At 58.3% G+C, this 17,117-nt stretch overlaps 1 protein-coding gene across 1 annotated transcript; it reads left to right on the plus strand.

The window, feature by feature from the left end:
• The first annotated feature begins 317 nt into the window (after window positions 1–317).
• On the plus strand, window positions 318–16,548 carry SLC7A10 (solute carrier family 7 member 10). Its single transcript, XM_042970158.1, has 11 exons — window positions 318–477; window positions 10,312–10,516; window positions 12,476–12,627; window positions 12,840–12,965; window positions 13,036–13,189; window positions 13,935–14,058; window positions 14,139–14,242; window positions 14,585–14,681; window positions 14,898–15,047; window positions 15,749–15,926; window positions 16,167–16,548. Exons 1-11 carry the CDS (start codon window positions 327–329, stop codon window positions 16,295–16,297), a joined length of 1,572 nt encoding a protein of 523 aa, XP_042826092.1. The 5' UTR covers window positions 318–326; the 3' UTR covers window positions 16,298–16,548.
• The last annotated feature ends 569 nt before the right edge of the window (window positions 16,549–17,117 follow it).

Here is a 17,117-nt window from a genome sequence, read left to right on the forward strand (position 1 = left end):
GGAGGGCCTCTTCCTTCGTTCAACTGGAAAGTTCTTCCCAGGTCTGCTCCAAGTCCTCTCCTTCCTTCCCAGGCAGGGGGGTGGGGGCAGTTCCCTTTAAGGAAGGTGGGGGAGGGGGCTGCCGACCGGTCCTCCTTCCGCCCCTCCCTGGCCCCCGCAGCCAGGGGCCCAGGGCCCGGGCCCCGCGCCAGCGCATGCGCCCGCCTGTGGGCGCTGTCCGGGCTGCGAAGGCCGCGAGCGCACGGACAGACGGACGGACCGACGGACTGGCGGCCGGTCGGACACACTGGGCAGCGCGGGGAGCGGGGACGCGGCGGGACAGCGACATGGCCGGCCACACGCAGCAGCCGAGCGGGCGCGGGAACCCCGGCCCTGCACCCTCGCCCTCCCCCGGCCCGGGCCCGGGCCCCGGCGCCTCGGAGCGGGTGGCGCTCAAGAAGGAGATCGGGCTGGTGAGCGCCTGCACCATCATCATCGGTGAGCGGGGCCCCGGGCGGGCGGGTGCCTGGCGTGGCAGGGCCAAAGGCTTGGGGCGCACTGCCGCCCGAAACAAGGAGCACCCCGCTCCCGGCGCCCCTATGATCTGCGACCGTGGGACGCGTGAGGAGATGCCCAGAGCACCTGTGGTGTCACCCCTCACACGGTGGCAGTAAGACTTCTCGTTCCCACCTCTCCTGGAGCCCCAAATGTTTGCACCTGAGAGAGGTACAGGTCCCATCCACCCCTGGGAATCCCCCTCCTGCCTTTAATTTGCTGTGGTTTCGGCAAGGGGAGTTGCCCTCAGTTTTCTCATCTATGAAATGGAGGTGACTGTAATCCTGCCTTGAGTGCAGGAGCCTTGTAAGTACGGGGACTGGATAGGTTGACCCAGGTTAAGGCCCCAAGTTCTGGGCTGTGGCTCAAGCTGAGCCCCTACTGTGTGTGGGACCCAGGTGCCATACAGTGTGGGTGATTTATTCAAAAGCAGGATGCCCTGTGCGTAGACTGGACAGGTAGAGCCAGCCCAGTGGGGAAATAGGTTCAGAGTATGTAATTATTGCAGAGTTTGGTGGCAGGACCCTGGGGAGAGTCAGTGACTGGGAAGGCCAGTGATGGGGTGGGCATACCAAGCCTGCAGAAAAGCCACCTGCTTCCTGGGCAGGGATCCCAACAGGCACTCACATCCTCTGGGCTCATCTTTCCCACCTAAGAATGGGTCCGTGTGTCTTGCCCCCATATGGGGACTTCTGGATCAGCAGAGGGCTCGGGGGACAAGGCCCAAGTCATGAACACTGACTCCTCAGGAACTAGGTAACCTAGACCTGTGCCCGTGTCCACACCAAGTGCCTCAGAGACCCTCCTGGGAGTAGTCTGTTCCATCCCCTGTGTTCCAGGAGACAGAGTGGGGGGATGAATGACGGGGGTCTTGACTGCTCTCATCCTGCCTGCCAGATCTCCCCCTCGCCAGCCAGGGAGGCCTTGTGTACCCCCCTGCCCACCACCCATCCTCAGACCCCTGAAGATGAAGAAAGTTGGAGGCTCAGAAGGGCAGACTGGAGTCTTCACCTCCTCTTCTGCTGCCCCCACACTGGGAGCTCCTGAACTGGGGCTGGGATCTGGTTCGTGGCCATCCCCACGCTCACGCAGAAGGTTGCCCCAGAACGCAACCCCTGTCCAGGTAGCTCCCCCATCTCACCCCCTTTGCCCTGGAATGGAATCTTCCAGGAGCCGCTCCTGTGACCTCGTTGCCCTAGGACGTCCCTGCCTGTCTGCTGCTGGGAGGAAGTGTTGGTCCCAAGGATTTGGCCGGGATACTGGTTAGAGTCTTGCCTGGCCCACACATGATGGAGTCAAGAGGCTGGCCGTGTCTGGAGCCAGCTACAGTGCCAGGAAGGTGCAGGGCGCGACACGGCTCTTCCTGGGCTACCTCAGCTAAGCAGGCATCCTTGAGCTGTATTCCTACTCTGCCTCCTCCCGCACCCTATCTGCTTCAGGGCAGGTGGAGGCCACTGGCTCCTCTCTCCTCGAAAGAGGACCCTGACGGTGGCGGTGGGACCAGAGGAGGCCTCCTCCACCGTCACATGTCTTCTGCAGGACGGACCCCGTAAGAATAGCCCCGTGCATCCCAGCTCTGCCCTTGTGGTGCCCACCCCCCCCCCCCCGCCCCGCCCCGTTTCAGTCCATTCCCACTGTTCCAGGTCCACTGCCCCCTTGGTCTCCAGGCCTTGAAGACTGAGCTGGGGTAAGAGGTGACTTGGCCAAGGGTGGCCGACTCAGGAGGAGAACCCAGAAGACCTGACCCCCACCTGCGACACTCATTGGTGGTCCAACGACCCTGCCTGGGGAGCTGTGAAGGGTCCCAGAAGGCAGGAGACGGACGAGGAGAGAATGGATGTGAACCAGAAGGGGACGGGACATGAGGGAGGAGGCCTCTGTGGCTGAGTCAGGGTCTGCACTGCTCTTCCCACTTGATGCCCTGGGGACCCCACCCTCTCCCCCTCCCCATGCTGTTCTGTGGAGTCTATCTATCTCACACATCTGATCCCACCTTCCTGCCCTGGGCCACCTGGTCAAAGTGAAAAATGTCTCCAGAGTGTCATATTTTATTATTTATTTTTTTTTAATTTTTTTTTTAACGTTTATTTATTTTTGAGACAGAGAGAGACAGAGCATGAACGGGGGAGGGGCAGAGAGAGAGGGAGACACAGAATCAGAAGCAGGCTCCAGGCTCTGAGCCATCAGCCCAGAGCCCGACGCGGGGCTCGAACTCACGGACCGTGAGATCGTGACCTGAGCCGAAGTCGGACGCTTAACCGACTGAGCCACCCAGGCACCCCCAGAGTGTCATATTTTAGCTTTAAAAGTCTTGAGGCCTTTATATTCTACTCCACAGTCTTTCTTGTTACCAGATCCTGCACTTGTTATCTCGAAGACTTCAAATAGCCCCTTCCAGAAGATCCTATAATTCTCGTTCCTTGTACCCTCTGCCCTGTCCTAGGCTGAGGAGTGGGAGCTTTCGGGAATGGAATGATATGGAAGGGCTCTGGGCTGGAGTCAGACTCTGCCTGAAGTGTGTTTAGAACAGCACCTCCTGGCCCCAGCAAGCACACCTGGAGGGGAACAGGCCGGCCTGGGGGAAAGTGAGCCAGTGGAGCAGGGGCTATGTAAGACACCACCATGTCTAATGCCTAGCCTGAAAAACACCCCTTACTACATCATGAAATCGTGTTCCCCCTTTATCTCACTTGATTCTCATGCCCACCTTGCAAGATGAAAGTGTTTATACCCATTCTACAGATGTAGAAACTGGGGTTGGAAGTTAAATGACACTTCTGCAGGCAGTAGACTTGGGACTTGGAACCAGATTTGGACCCAATCTTCTAATCCAGTGCCCTTCTTCATACTGTTCTGGTGCTGGGCAAAACTGGAGCCAGATTCAGAGCCCTTGATGGAAGAAGGTTGGGATTTATCGAGGATTGACCCGAGTCCCCCACTTTATGATGGATGGATGGATGGATGGATGGATGGATGGGTGGATGGATGAACAAATGGACAAAGGAATCTCCCGGGACTCCCCACTCCCACCCAGGACTGTACGTACAAAATCTCTTGTCCTGACTCAAGAACCTTGGCCAGCTGCCTCTCCCGATCCACACCCAAGGAATGGGCATGCCCAGGTCCAGCAGAGTGGGAATCACTTTGGGTGTGCTCACCAGGCGTTTTTGTCCTCCACTCTCTCCCTTGGACTCGGGTATCCAGCCCATGCTCGTGTTTTTGTGTCAGGCTCAGGAGTGTTCAGGGACTCAGAGGCCTGCTTCAGTGAACCCCATATCCTGCTCATCCCACCATGACCAGGCCCCTTTCTGTTGTCCCCAGGGCTGGTGGTGGCTGGTATGCTCAGAGGATGGCCCTCTGCAAAAGCCCAGCACCTCCTCATAGGGACCCTGAAGAGACATAAAGCCACACAAGAGCTTGTCTGTGTCTCACACCCCTGATTTACAGATGAGCAAACAGACTGAGGCTGCAACCAGCCCAGATCAGATGCCCTTGGTGCTCGGGACACCATTGGGGGTCAAGTCAGCTCAAGCTACAATGGGGGGTGGGGGGCTGCCAGCACTGGACACACTCATTCATCTAGGTACAGAACAATGCCAGACACTGTTCTGGGTGCTGGAGATACAACAGGGAATAGGACAGACAAAAGCCCTGTCCTCTTGGAGCTGACATTCGAGCATGGGAGAGAAAGAGCAAATGATAAACAAACTGAATGTTCGGCCAATGGGATAATGATAAGTGCTAAGGTGACAAAATTAAGATAGGGGGTGGGGAAGATTGTAGGTAGGAGATGAGTCAGGAGTGGGAGGGGCCCAATTTGTGTGGGCCTTCCTGGCTACAGTGAGAACTTTGCCTTTTTCTCTTTGTGAGACAGGAGAGGGCTTTGAGCAGACGAGGGATGGGATAAGACAGGATGGGATGAGATGACATGGGGTGGGATGGGATAGGATGGATGGAGTAGGATATGGGATGGGAAAGGATGGAATGGGATGAGATGGATGGGATGGGATGGATGGGGTAAGATATGGGATGAGATGTGATTGGATATGGGATGGGATTGGATGGATGGGAGGGGATGGGGTGGATGGAATGGGATGGATTAGATGGGGTGGGATGGATGGGATGGGATGGGATGGATGGGGTAGTATATGGAAGAGGATGGGAAGAGATGGGATGGATGGGATAGGATATGGGGTGGGATAGGATGGGTGGGATGGGATGGAATGGGATGGAATGAGATGGGGCTCACTATGGAGAAGCTGTGGACAGCAGGGGTAGAAGCAGGAAACCTGGTCAGGAGAGTACTGAGTCACCCAAAGAGATAGTGGTGGCTCAGAGCAGGGTGGTGGCAATGAGGTGCTGAGTGGAGGTTCAGTTCTGGATGTGTTTGGAAGGTGGAACCAAAGGATTTGGGATGAACTAGATATGAGGTGTGGGAGAAGGAGAAGAGTCAAGGGTGACATCAGGTTCGGGCCTGAGCCTTTGGGAGCCAGGTTTGCGATGTACTGATCTGGAAAGACTGTGAGGGAAGTAGGTTCTTGAGGGAAAGGGGTTGGAAGTCCAGAATCTCATTTTGACCATGGGAAATTTGAGATGCCTATTTGTAGAGTAATTAGTTGGATATGCGGGTTTAGTTTAGGGAAGAGGTCCATGGTAGGCATATAAATGTGGGAGTTGCCAACAGAAGCTAGGGGACTGGATGAGGTCTCCAAGGGAGGGAGTGTGGAAGGAAAGGGGCCAAGGCCCCGGGGCTGAGCCACAGGCACTCAAAATCTGGAAGTCAGGAAAGAGAAGGACCAGCAGAGGAGTCCAGAAGGAGCAGCCAGCAAGGTGGGAGGAGGGCCGGGAGGCTGAGGCTGGAGGAAGGGGTTAACATGCCAGATGCCACTGATGAGGCAGGTAAGATGCGGTTTGCGGGTGCATGACTGGATCCAGCGTTGTGGAGCTCATCGGTGACCTTGACTCAGCCTGGAGATGGGGCACAGGCGAGGCTTCTTAGGTGGGGTTGGGCTGGGCTGAGCCAGGCAGAGAGAGCTCCACACTTCTGCTCATCCCTCTCTTAAAAGGAAAGTGGGTTAGGCCGGAAGTACACGCCAGTCATTTGGCAATTCCAGACATGTCCTGGAGGCATCCCCACTCACCTCCCTGGAGTTCTGCCAAGAACCTCAATGGGCACTTCTGTCTCCTCAGAGGGATGCCTACACATGCTCATTAAGGACATTCATGTGTTTGGAGTCACGGGCTTCACCCAGGGGGACAGCAGGGTCCCTAAAGCAGAGCTCTGGCTACGGACTCCAGCATACAGAGGTCCCATGGGGATCAGGTCTCCAAAAGCCAGATTGGGTGGCCTGGGGTATCTTCAAGGTTGATGACAGTAGTGAGATCCATAAGCACTTCCTGGGGCCTCTGATATGCGAAGCAGCGTGGGGGCATCCCTGCATCGCTGCCTTTTCTTCCCACTTTGTAGCCAAGAAGGGTTGGAGAGGTGATGTATCTTGTCCACAGCCCCCCACCAAGAGGGATCTGGGATTCGAACCCAGATCTGGGGATTCTCAATTAGTGCCTCTGCCTGTGGCCTCAGGGACCTACTGAAGGGAATTTGAAACTCTTTCCCAGAGGCCTCATGGGTCATATCCTAACGGGGAGGTGCTGAGACTTGTTGCCCAGAGCAAGGGAAGGAGGTCTGGCCTATGGCCAGCCCCTGATCAGGCCCAGGAGCCCCAGAGCTGTTCTCTGTCAGGCCAGCAGGCCAGTGTGACAGGAAGAACCCCCATTGTCAGCCTGCTCGCTAAAAGAGGCACAGAAAGGCAAGGCGTATGTAAGATGACCTAGGCCCTGTGGGTTCTTTGTCCTTTTGAGGGGCTGAGGCTTCTCATCACAGACCCTACCCTCTGGGGACTCAGGACCCATGCAGGGTAGCCAAAAATCACTTCCTGGCCATCCTCCATGTACCATGGGAGTAGAGCAGGATCCAGGTTATAGGGGCCAAAGTGGAAGGTCAGGGAGGGCTTCCTGCAGCTTCTGGGAAACTAGCAAGCTGAGGAGACACCTGACACAGTGAGGGACATGGGCCCCCGAGCAGACTGTGTTTCCTTAGGCCTTTGCAAATGTGCGGGATGTGTCCACCCTGCCCAGCAACACCTCTGCCAAAGTCTGGGTTGAGCCAGCCCTCTGCTGCCCACTAGCTCAGTGGCCTGACCTGGTGAAAGGGGAAACTGAGGTCCAGAAGGGCAGCACTGGCCTGAGGTCACACAGCTGACTGCTGAAAGTGTTTCTAGGGATGAGGGGTGGTGCCAGCAGCCTGGCCTGATGGGACCTCCCTGTCCCCCTCCCCAAATCAGACTCTGCACCTTCCACCCACACGCACCGAGGGCAGTTGGCTCTTTCCACCAACATGACCTCCACCGTCCACCCTTGCGACCTCCACGGTCGGCCACTGCCTCCCAAAAATAGGTCAGCGCGCACCGCAACAGCCAGAAGAACAATGGCCCTTTCTTCGTTCCTCCACGGAGCCGAGTAAGCCCCATCAGGCCAAACATCTTAATGTGATAAAAGCCACCCGGTGTGGGCTGAGGGAAGAGGGGCGGGAGGAGACTGAAGGGGGACTTCCTGGTGGGGGACTCACATCCTCACCCACCTGTGCTGGCGCTGTGGCCCTGCGAGGACCCACTGGGTGAGTGGGAATGTGGAGACCCTGGAACCTGCATTTCTCCAGCCCACTGTCAGCAGACATCTGACCAGGCGCATGGTAGTCTCTCCCTGCCCAGCCCATGCTCCCCGCTTCCTGCCCCTCCGCCTCTTTCTCCAGAGCAGGCTTCCCCAAGGTCTGGCCTTGTCCACTACTGTGTCCTGAGTCCAGCAAAGCTGATCCTGCTGGGCCTGAACACGAGGGCTGAGAAGGGAGGCCTGAACCCACCACCACTGGGAGGGCTGGGCAGGCACCCCTGCCATATCCCTCACAGCTCTGTGGTCCCTTCGCCACGCCTCCTGGAATCATTCAGATGCTGGAGGCCCCACCCCCGCCCCCGGCGTCCTCCTCCTTGCCCTCTACCGCCCACCCAAGCCCACAGCCCCTGTGGATCCTTGCAGAGCCCCACCCAGCCCATGTGGTGCCCAGAGCAGCCAGTGGACTTCAGTGGGTTTTCTGCCACCTTCCAGCACAGACCCGGGGGAAGGTGCTAGAGGTTGTCCAGGCCCACAGGGAGAAGCCCGCAAAGACCTCAGAGGCACCAGCTGACACACGTGTTCCGCTGAGCCATGTGGGGAGAAGTCCTGCACTGTAGGCTGAGGCCATGTGTCCAAACAAAATGATCCCCTGGCCCATCCCCCAGGGCCAGCATTGGAGTCTCCCGCTCCTGAGCACAGGCTAGTGATGTGTCCCTTTTCAGACCCCAGCTTTAGAGGACAAGATGCCAGGTGTAGCTTCCCAAGGGCTATGCCCATGAGGCCCTACTGTGCTGAACTGTATAGAGCGCTGGGGTCCCCATGGGCTGGGTTGCTCGGGTCCCTGGATGTCCCCAGCCTGAATGCACCCAGCTCCTTCCAAGGCCACCCAGCCCCCGCTGGCTTCCAACCTCACTGGCTTTTGGCAAATCCCACTCCACCAGGTCCTGAGAACAGAGGCCCTGCTGCCGGATAGAGCGAACTCAAAGACCCTTTAGAAAGCTGACCCAGGCCCCAGGCCCCCCGGGTAGATAAGGGAGGCGGCTCCTCTCCCCCTGGAAGCTGGCTGAGGGCACAGCTTACCTCTGGGGGCTGGGGGACAGGAATTCTTTCGTCCTTATCTGGATGTATTTAGGGCTCCTGGGATGTGACTGGAAAACCAAGTGGGGCACCGTGGCCGTCCAGACTGGAAATCTGTGTCGGCCGGGGGCGGGGTGGGGGGTAGCACCGTGGACAAGGAATGCATGCAGATTGGTGGCCACAGCTGTGTCCTTGGCCAGACCTGCCTGTGGGCCTGGCAGGTGGAACAGGCAGGCTCTGCCCTGATGGGTGTGCACTGTCCCACAAGACCTGGCAGGTGGGGGTGATCCTGTTGAGGGGCTGAGCCCCAGCTCCTAGCAGGGTTGCTTTTTTATTCTTGTGGCCTGCGCATTCTGGGATTATTTCCTCTTGGGCGGGCCCTTGTGCAAATCACCAGTGATGTGACCTAATTTATTTGCACAGATGGTGAGACCCAGGTCACCCAGAACATTGCCCTTTTTGCCCTAACTGCCAGGGAGCTCACAGCTCAGTGGGTATTCAGAGCCTTGTTCATCCTGAGAATCTGCTCTGCAGACCACAGCTTGGCCCTCTGAGCATTTTGATTGAGCGTTCCCAGACACCATGAATCAACAGAGCACCCCCTGACACCCACCACACTCCGCAAGACTCAGAGTCATCCCCAAGGGCAGGGAGGGCTTCCATGACCAAGGCAGATTCCACTGGCCTCTGAGCCTCAGAGGCTGGCCACTCCCCTCCTCTTCCAGGAGAGTCGAGTAGAGAAAGCTGCCCCACTTCACAGATGAGAAAATCAGTCTTTCATGCCAAGGTATTGGTGCCACTTTGGACATCAGGCCTTTCACTCATCCATTAGTTTACTCAACAGCTGTGTATTGAGCACTTACTACACACCGGGAGTTGGAGGTGAACCCAAGCAGGTATGGCTGCAGAGAGTACACAGAACCACGCCAAAAATGCTAGGTACATCTGGATACAGCTGTAAGTGAGCAGAGGGCTTCCTAGATTCCTTGCCAAATCCTCACGATAACCTCTTGTATAGATGGATCTGGAAAGGTGACCTGAGCGCCAGCTGGGCTTTCCCCTGGGATTAGAGCAGTGACTCCTCTTTGCAACCAGTAGGCTGTCTCAAGGGAGAGGCGGTCTGTGTCCAGACCCCAGGCTGGCCGGGTCTCTGCCAGCCTGCCCTTGCCCACCCGATTCCTTCAGCGATGGCTGCTGACCAACCCCCGGTCCTGAAAGTGCACCAGTTCTTCCCCACCGGCCCTTGCCCAGGACCTGACACATTTTAACAGTGCCGGGAAACAAGGTCTCTTCAGAGTCTTTGTCCACAGTCTGGGTCTTAGGTCAGGGACGAGCCCAGGAAGCGGGTTCCCTTTTAAGGAAAGGGGAGAGAGAAGATAAAGAAAGAAAGTACGGGACAAGGTCTGGGGAAGGACAGGACTGTGACATGGGAGGAGGACCCCAAACTGGCATGGTCAAGGAGGGCTTTGTGGAGGTGGTGCCACTCCCTGAGCTACTCCATGAGTTTGGACTTTGGCCAATGGGAAAGTAGCAGGACAGTGTCATGGTCAAGGTCTTGCTTTAGGAGGCCAGCTCTAGCCAGCAGGTTGGAAGGAGAGCAGGTGGCTGGAGGCTGACAAGTCTGGAGGCTTCGGCCAGGGCCAAGGGGCTGAGCCTGGGCCCTGTGAGGATGCACAGGAAGGCTGCCAGTCTGCCACCGCTCGGGTGATGGAACTTCCTCGCCTGTGCTTCCCCGCCTGGTGGGAGTAAATGGGGTGGGGGTGGGGGTGCAGAGGAACTCAGAACAGGACTCATCTCCTGAATTGCAAGGACAAGGCCAGGGCCTGGAGAAGGGGGGATAATGAGCCCAGAGTGGGGATTGCAAGGTCTGAGGTGCCCAGTGGCATCCATTTGCCTCCAGGCTCACCTTCCCCCTCCTCCTTCTCCAGGGAGCAGCCCAGGCTCCCTTCCTCACTGTAGCATCTGGAAGCCTGAGGAGAAGGCTGGGCTAAGGGGACCCCAGACCTGATGCCTCCCCATCTCTCCCGACCCCAGGGAACATCATCGGCTCGGGCATTTTCATCTCCCCCAAGGGGGTCCTGGAGCACTCGGGCTCTGTGGGTCTGGCCCTCTTCGTCTGGGTCCTGGGTGGAGGCGTCACTGCCCTGGGTTCCCTCTGTTACGCGGAGCTGGGAGTCGCCATCCCCAAGTCTGGCGGGGACTATGCCTATGTCACCGAGATCTTCGGGGGCCTGGCTGGGTGAGTCTGGGGCACCCGTGGGGTCAGTGGGGGAGGGCATGACAATCCGGAATGGATGGCCAGTGGGGCCCTGGACTTTGGTTTCCTCTTTTTCTCACATCTCAGGGAGATCATGGGGTGGATGGAGAGAAGGAGGTGGGGGTGTTGGGGAGCCTTCCAAGGCCAGGGTGGGCAGGACACTCCGGCTGGCCCCCTGACCTCTCTGTGCTTCCTTTCAAATATTTCCTTAAGCCTAATCTGCACCTGGGTGAGGCTAGCAATAAGGCAAGGACAGCCTAGATTTTAGTAAACCCATATGTGTGTGGTGGGGGACAGGGGGCATGATAACTCCTATCAATGCCCTGCAAGAGCTCTCCTTTGAGGAGCTCCCCAGCATTCCTTTATGCACCAGTAAGCATTAGCTGAGCACCTACTATGTGCTGAGGACCAGGGAGAAAAAGATCCATTCCTGCCCTCAACTTGTTCACAGTGCAGAAGGGAAAGAGCCCCTCTACACTTGATGAGGACCTAGATCCTTGCTTTGAGGGTGTGCTGGGGGGGGCCGGCAGCTAAGGGAATGGGTGGCACCACCTCAAAAGGTTTCCAGGGAAAACACATTTGCACCAAGGCTTGGAGGGTGTGCTCGACTATCTGGTGTGGCCAGAGGCAGGTCAGATCCATGGTAGGTGTGGGGGCTTGGAGGCGCTGGGGGAGCCTGGGGACGGGGTGGGGGGGTCAAAGCTATTGTAGTTGTCCAGCTGAACCATTCCGAGGGCCTGAATAAAGGCATAGGAAGATCCCAGAACCTTGTAAGAGCCTAAATGCGGAAGACGCGGTGGCCAGTGTGGCATGAGGGAGAGGTGGGTACAGCAGAGGTGACACCCGCTTTCCCACTGGTGGGCTCCATTGACAGCAGTTCCCGGGACGGGGAGGTTGGGGGAAGGCTGCCATGCTGCTGGGGTCTGCGGCATATCCGGGGAGATGATGTAGTCAGGCCTTGCGGGGCAGTTGTCCGGATCCCAGAGGAAAAGTCTAGGCTAAAGTGTGCAAAATTTGGTCCTGAGGGATGTGGTCCAGAGCCTTTAATGGGGTAGTGGCAGACGGGGCCCTGGCAGGGCGTGCACACCCCTGTGGGTGTGCCCATGAGTTCTCTGCTCTGGGGAGAGGGTTCTTGGAGGCAACTGCGACCTGAGAAAGCAGAAGAAGGTGGGCGGGAGAGGAGGACCCAAGACCCCGCCCCAGGGGCACCTAGCTTCTAGGGTTGCAGACGCCACAGAGTAAAGGTGAGGACCAAGACGAATCTACAGAGCATGGTGGTCCAGAGGTCAGTGGTGTCCCTGGATGAGGCAGTCCCCACCCTCAAGGTCCAGGAGCATCCCCAGAGACAGGCCCTCCCCTGAGTGCAGGCAGGACCCCCCCGGAATAGGTTGGGCCTCATAGCCTGAGCAGAGTCCCTGCTCCCATGTGGGCATCCTGTGGTGCTGAGATTCGGGCAGAAGGGACATAAATCGTTCCCAACCCCCAGCCACAGCTCCTCGGAAGGTCCGGTCCCTCAGGGGTCACAGCTCAGAGCCAGCTACCTGCAGCCATAGGCTCTGCTGAGAGCTCCAGCTGGAGCCGTAACTAAAGGTTCCAGAACAGCTCCAGCTCAGGAAAACAGCCTGTGACCAGAGGCTAGATGGCCATTAGAAAGGTGGTTGGTTCCCAAGTCCTTTTGGACACCTGCCCAAGGGCAGCCCATAGCTGTTTAACTGTGCTGAATGCTGTCTCTGTTGAAGCAGTCCATTGATAGAGTGGAGACCCCAGCGGGGCCAGCCCTGCCTTCCTGGACCGAAGCCGGCATTGAGTGCCCGTGCCAGCCTTGGGTGCCACGGCCCAGGGCGCAGCCCTGCTCCCACACCTGTACCTGCTTGGCCAAGGTGGCGGGGAGGGGGGGGTGGTGCGGGATGCCTGTGCCAGGCAGGCCCTCACTCATTCCAGCTTCCTGCTGCTCTGGAGTGCGGTCCTCATCATGTACCCAACCAGCCTGGCTGTCATCTCCATGACCTTCTCTAACTACGTGCTGCAGCCCGTGTTCCCCAACTGCATCCCCCCAGCTGCTGCCTCCCGTGCACTCTCTATGGCCTGCCTGAGTGAGCGCCCACCTTGGGGCCGCACCATGCCCCCTGCCCCTGTGTGGGAGGACTGCGGGGGCGTGGGGGGGTGCCTCCAGCCTCCAGCCCCCTGTGAGCTCAGCCTCAGGGGGTGGGCTTCTGGCACCCCAGCTGCTACAGGGGATGCCGCCCTCCTACAGCCTGGGCTGGACTCGGCTGAGGCCCACCCACCCACTCTCCTTTCCTCTCAGTGCTCCTGACATGGGTGAACAGCTCCAGCGTGCGCTGGGCCACACGCATCCAGGACATCTTCACCGGTGGGAAGCTGCTGGCCCTGTCCCTCATCATTGGCGTGGGCTTCGTCCAGATCTTCCAAGGTAGGGCCTGGGTGGGGCCGTGCACCAGGGTGGGGAGAGGACACTGACCCTTGACCTGTGGACCCCCCAGGACACTTTGAGGAGCTGACACCCAGCAATGCCTTTGACTTCTGGATGACACCCTCCGTGGGTCACCTGGCCCTGGCCTTCCTCCAGGGCTCCTTTGCCTTCAGTGGCTGGAACTTCCTCAACTACGTCACTGAGGAGCTGGTTGACCCTCGAAAGTGAGTAGGACACCCAGCCGGGCCCTGGGAAGGGGAGGGGTGCGGCGATGGGAGAGACAGCCTCTCTGCACGGACCTGCTGCCACCTATGGCTCAGTCTGGTCACCTACCTGACCATGGTGCTGCCCCACGGGGATGGCTCTGGAAAGACAGCCGGGACACTGTTCCAGCCTGGCCCTGCTCTGCATGGCTGTGGGTGAGTCACGGCCCCTTGCCGGGCCTCAGAAACACCGAGTATCACTGTCCCACTGAAAATGGATCCAGCTATTTGCATTTGCCCAAAACTTACACATGTGCACATAACACGGTCCCTACTGATAAAGCCCACGGCTCATCCGATACTCACCCAGGGTCACAACAGAGAGGAGTTTGCACTGGGGCGGGGGCTGGGGCTGATAGGGAGTCCCAGGAGACCCCAGGTCTAGGGACCGGGCCTCAGGGGGATTTGGGGATCTTCAAGGCTGATTTTGGCTGTATTCACTTTTCTCTTTATGTCCTGACATTAGACCTGCCCCTCAAGGTTTGACGTGGCCCTTCCCCCATCTGCCCTTCCTCCCATCAGCGCGTGGCCCAGCTGGGGCTGGGGGGTGGCAGGGAGACAGCAGTGCTGCCCCTTATCTGTCCCAAGTCCACCAGCAGACCCAGGAGATGGAGACTCAAAGCTCCTCCCTCGCTGGGGTCCCTGGGCCCCATCTTCCAGCCCCCACCCCAGGGCTGATGCTGACACACTTCTCCACTGCCCCCAGGAACCTACCTCGTGCCATTGTCATCTCCATCCCGCTGGTGACCTTTGTGTACACCTTCACCAATGTTGCCTACTTCACCGCCATGTCCCCCCAGGAGCTGCTGGCCTCGAACGCAGTGGCCGTGGTGAGTGGGGTCCCGCTGGTACCCGGCTCCTGCCCGTCCCGCCATGCCTCACGCACCACCTCTTTTCTGTGTCCACTCAGACCTTCGGGGAGAAGCTGCTGGGCTACTTTTCTTGGGTCATGCCCGTCTCCGTGGCACTTTCTACTTTTGGAGGGATCAATGGCTACCTGTTCACCTCCTCCAGGTGACTGGACTGGGTGGGAGGGGTCATGGTGAGGGAAGGCAGGTCCCCCTGGTGTGTGTGATCAGTACTGGGGGCCAGAGGAAGTCAAATCCTGCCAGGTGGGTCCCACCTGAAGCTGGGACAGTGAACCCCCCAGTAACAGATGTGATCCCAACTCAACTACAGCAAGCAAAAGGGAGGTGGGCTAGACAGGGAAGAACTGGCCAGTGGGGCTGCTGGGACCCAGAGTAGGGGTCAGAGGTGACAGCTCAAGAGGGACCTCAGGTGTGGAGCTGAGGTTTGGGATCTGGTTGGTAGGGGGCCCAAGGCTGGGCTCACGGCCCCCACCAATCTCTGTCCCAGACTGTGCTTCTCTGGGGCCCGAGAGGGGCACCTGCCCAGCCTGCTGGCCATGATCCATGTCAGACACTGCACACCCATCCCTGCCCTCCTTGTCTGTGTAAGTTGTGGGACCAAGGCTGGCAGGGAGGGGAGCCGGGGCCACCCAGCAGTGTGGTAATGGCAGGGATTCCCACTGGCCCTGGGGGGCCGCCCACGGAGGGAGTGGGGAGGGCCTGGGCTCACCAACGTCCTGGCCTGAGCCGGCAGGCCCAGGACAGCCCACAGGGCTGACGGAGGCAGGTGGGAGGCCACCCTCAGCCTGGTCCTCTCCCAGTGCGGGGCCACAGCGGTCATCATGCTTGTGGGAGACACGTACACGCTCATCAACTACGTGTCCTTCATCAACTACCTCTGCTATGGTGTCACCATCCTGGGCCTTCTCGTTTTGCGCTGGAGGCGGCCAGCGCTCCACAGGCCCATCAAGGTGAGGCCTGGGGGAGGATGGGCTGGCCGGCACTGTCAGAGCCGCCCCTTCACTCATTGGGCATGCGGGTGTGGGGTGGGGGTCAGGGTGGGGATGGGAGTGATGACAGCATTAGGTATTCCGGCTTTGGCCACATGCTGCACCCTGCTCAGGGCTTTAAGTATGCTGATGTATTCAGCCTTCATCACAGCCCCACAAGGTGGGTGCTTTGAATACTCCCAGTTTACAGACAGGAAAACGAGGCTAAGACACAGAATTCCATGAGCACACACAAAGACAGAAGAGCCTTAATCAAGCTAAATGCAAATATTCTGTTTGCATATAAATCCTGGAGCTGGAGAAGTGCTCAGTGCCTAAAAAACAAGAAACACCGAGAGAGAGAGAGAGAGAGAGAGAGAGAGAGAGAGAGAGAGAGACAGACTTTCAGCCAAATGCAAGCAGCCAGCAACACATAGTTACTGCATGGAACTCAGAGCCACCGAAACTTTGACAAACCCTCAACCATTTGGCAAAACGGCCATCCCATGAGTTTGTTTCTAGCATGTTTGGCTGCTGCCAGAGCAGGAGACCCTCAAGCCTCAGCTCCCAGAAAAGGGCGGCACCTCGGGATCCCCCTCCCCCCACCCCTGCTGGGGTGGGGGGGCAGGAGGGCCCAGGGAAGGTCCTGCGCCTCCGTTAGCAGTCCCGTCGCTCTCCCCCAGGTGAACCTCCTGGTCCCCATCGCGTACTTGGTTTTCTGGGCATTCCTGCTGGTCTTCAGCTTCATCTCGGAGCCCATGGTGTGTGGAGTCGGCGTCATCATCATCCTCACGGGGGTGCCTGTTTTCTTCCTGGGAGTGTTCTGGAGAAGCAAACCAAAGTGTGTGCACAGACTCACAGGTGAGCCAGGCAGCCTCCCCAAGGTGGCGGGGCCAGATATGTGACCTGTTAGGGACTCGCCCTGGAGCAGGACCTCCCGGCAGTTGCGGTGACAACAGGGGGTCCAACCACCATCCGACATCTCCCCAAGATGTGGCCCCAGGGTCCAGGATCCACCCAAAGGGAGCGGCTCCCTGAGGGCCCCTGCCCCACAGGGTCGGATCCCAAGGTCTATCTGTTTGTTTGTCTCTCTGTCCTCAGAATCCATGACACGCTGGGGCCAGGAGCTGTGCTTTGTGGTCTACCCCCAGGGAGCCCCTGAGGAAGAGGAAAATGGCCCGTGCCAGCCCTCCCCACTGCCCACCAGGGACAAGCCCTTGAAAACGCAATGAGACATTTGCGGAGCCTGAAGCAGCTGTTTCTGTTTACATGTTGTTTATTGAGGAGGTGTTTTTGCAAAATAAGTTGGGTTTTTTTTGTTTTTTGTTTTTTTGTTTTGTCCTGAAAAAAAAGAGAGAGAGAGAGAGAGAGAGATCTGACTCCTTTGAGTCCTGTGCTGAGAGAGCCCTGGAGATATTGGCTGGGCTCCCTGTCAGTGCTGCCCTGCTCACTTTCCTGGAAATGTCTATGAATAAAACAGGGCTGGTGGGCGGTGTGCTTGTCTTAGGTGAGTCCCTGGTGGGCATGACCCAGTGGGGCTTGTGTGGTGCTGGCTGAGGAAGGTGCCCCAGCAGGCTCTGGAGGGGGCCTATGGCTCTGCCACTTGAACCAGGCACTTCCTTTCTCCCTTGTGGGGTCCAGAGCCAGCCTTGACCCAAAGGGACACTGGGGTTGGGAAACACCTTGTGCGCCCCTCCCCGGGACCCGCAACGCCAGCTCTAGGCTCAACCACCGAGGTCAGTCCAGGTGTTTCTGCTGGAACTGCCTTTCCCCCGGCCCCATAAATCTCTGTGGAGTGACTGACAGGACTTCAGAGCCCATGGCCTCACCCTGATTTACAGGGGAAACTGAGAGCCTGCGGCAGGATGGGATGGATTTAGCCACTGTCAGTTGGTGCTTGGCCACTGTCACCTGAGAAAGCATCCAGCAGCATCTCCCAGGGGCTTCAAGGCCTGCAAGAGACCATGGGCTTCCTCTACCCTGTGCCCACATTCCCAGCCCTGCCCTCATGCCCAGGAGATTAACCCCTCAGTCAGAGGGCAAAGGGCATCT

Source organism: Panthera tigris, chromosome E2 (genome assembly GCF_018350195.1).
Source record: "Panthera tigris isolate Pti1 chromosome E2, P.tigris_Pti1_mat1.1, whole genome shotgun sequence".
Lineage (NCBI taxonomy): Eukaryota > Metazoa > Chordata > Mammalia > Carnivora > Felidae > Panthera > Panthera tigris.

Coding starts and splice junctions, on each gene's coding strand:
- SLC7A10 (XM_042970158.1), top strand. CDS start 327: ATGGCCGGCCACACGCAGCAGCCGAGCGGGCGCGGGAACCCCGGCCCT. Junction 10,517..12,475: donor ATCTTCGGGGGCCTGGCTGG/GTGAGTCTGGGG, acceptor CACTCATTCCAG/CTTCCTGCTGCTCTGGAGTG. Junction 13,190..13,934: donor GAGCTGGTTGACCCTCGAAA/GTGAGTAGGACA, acceptor CACTGCCCCCAG/GAACCTACCTCGTGCCATTG.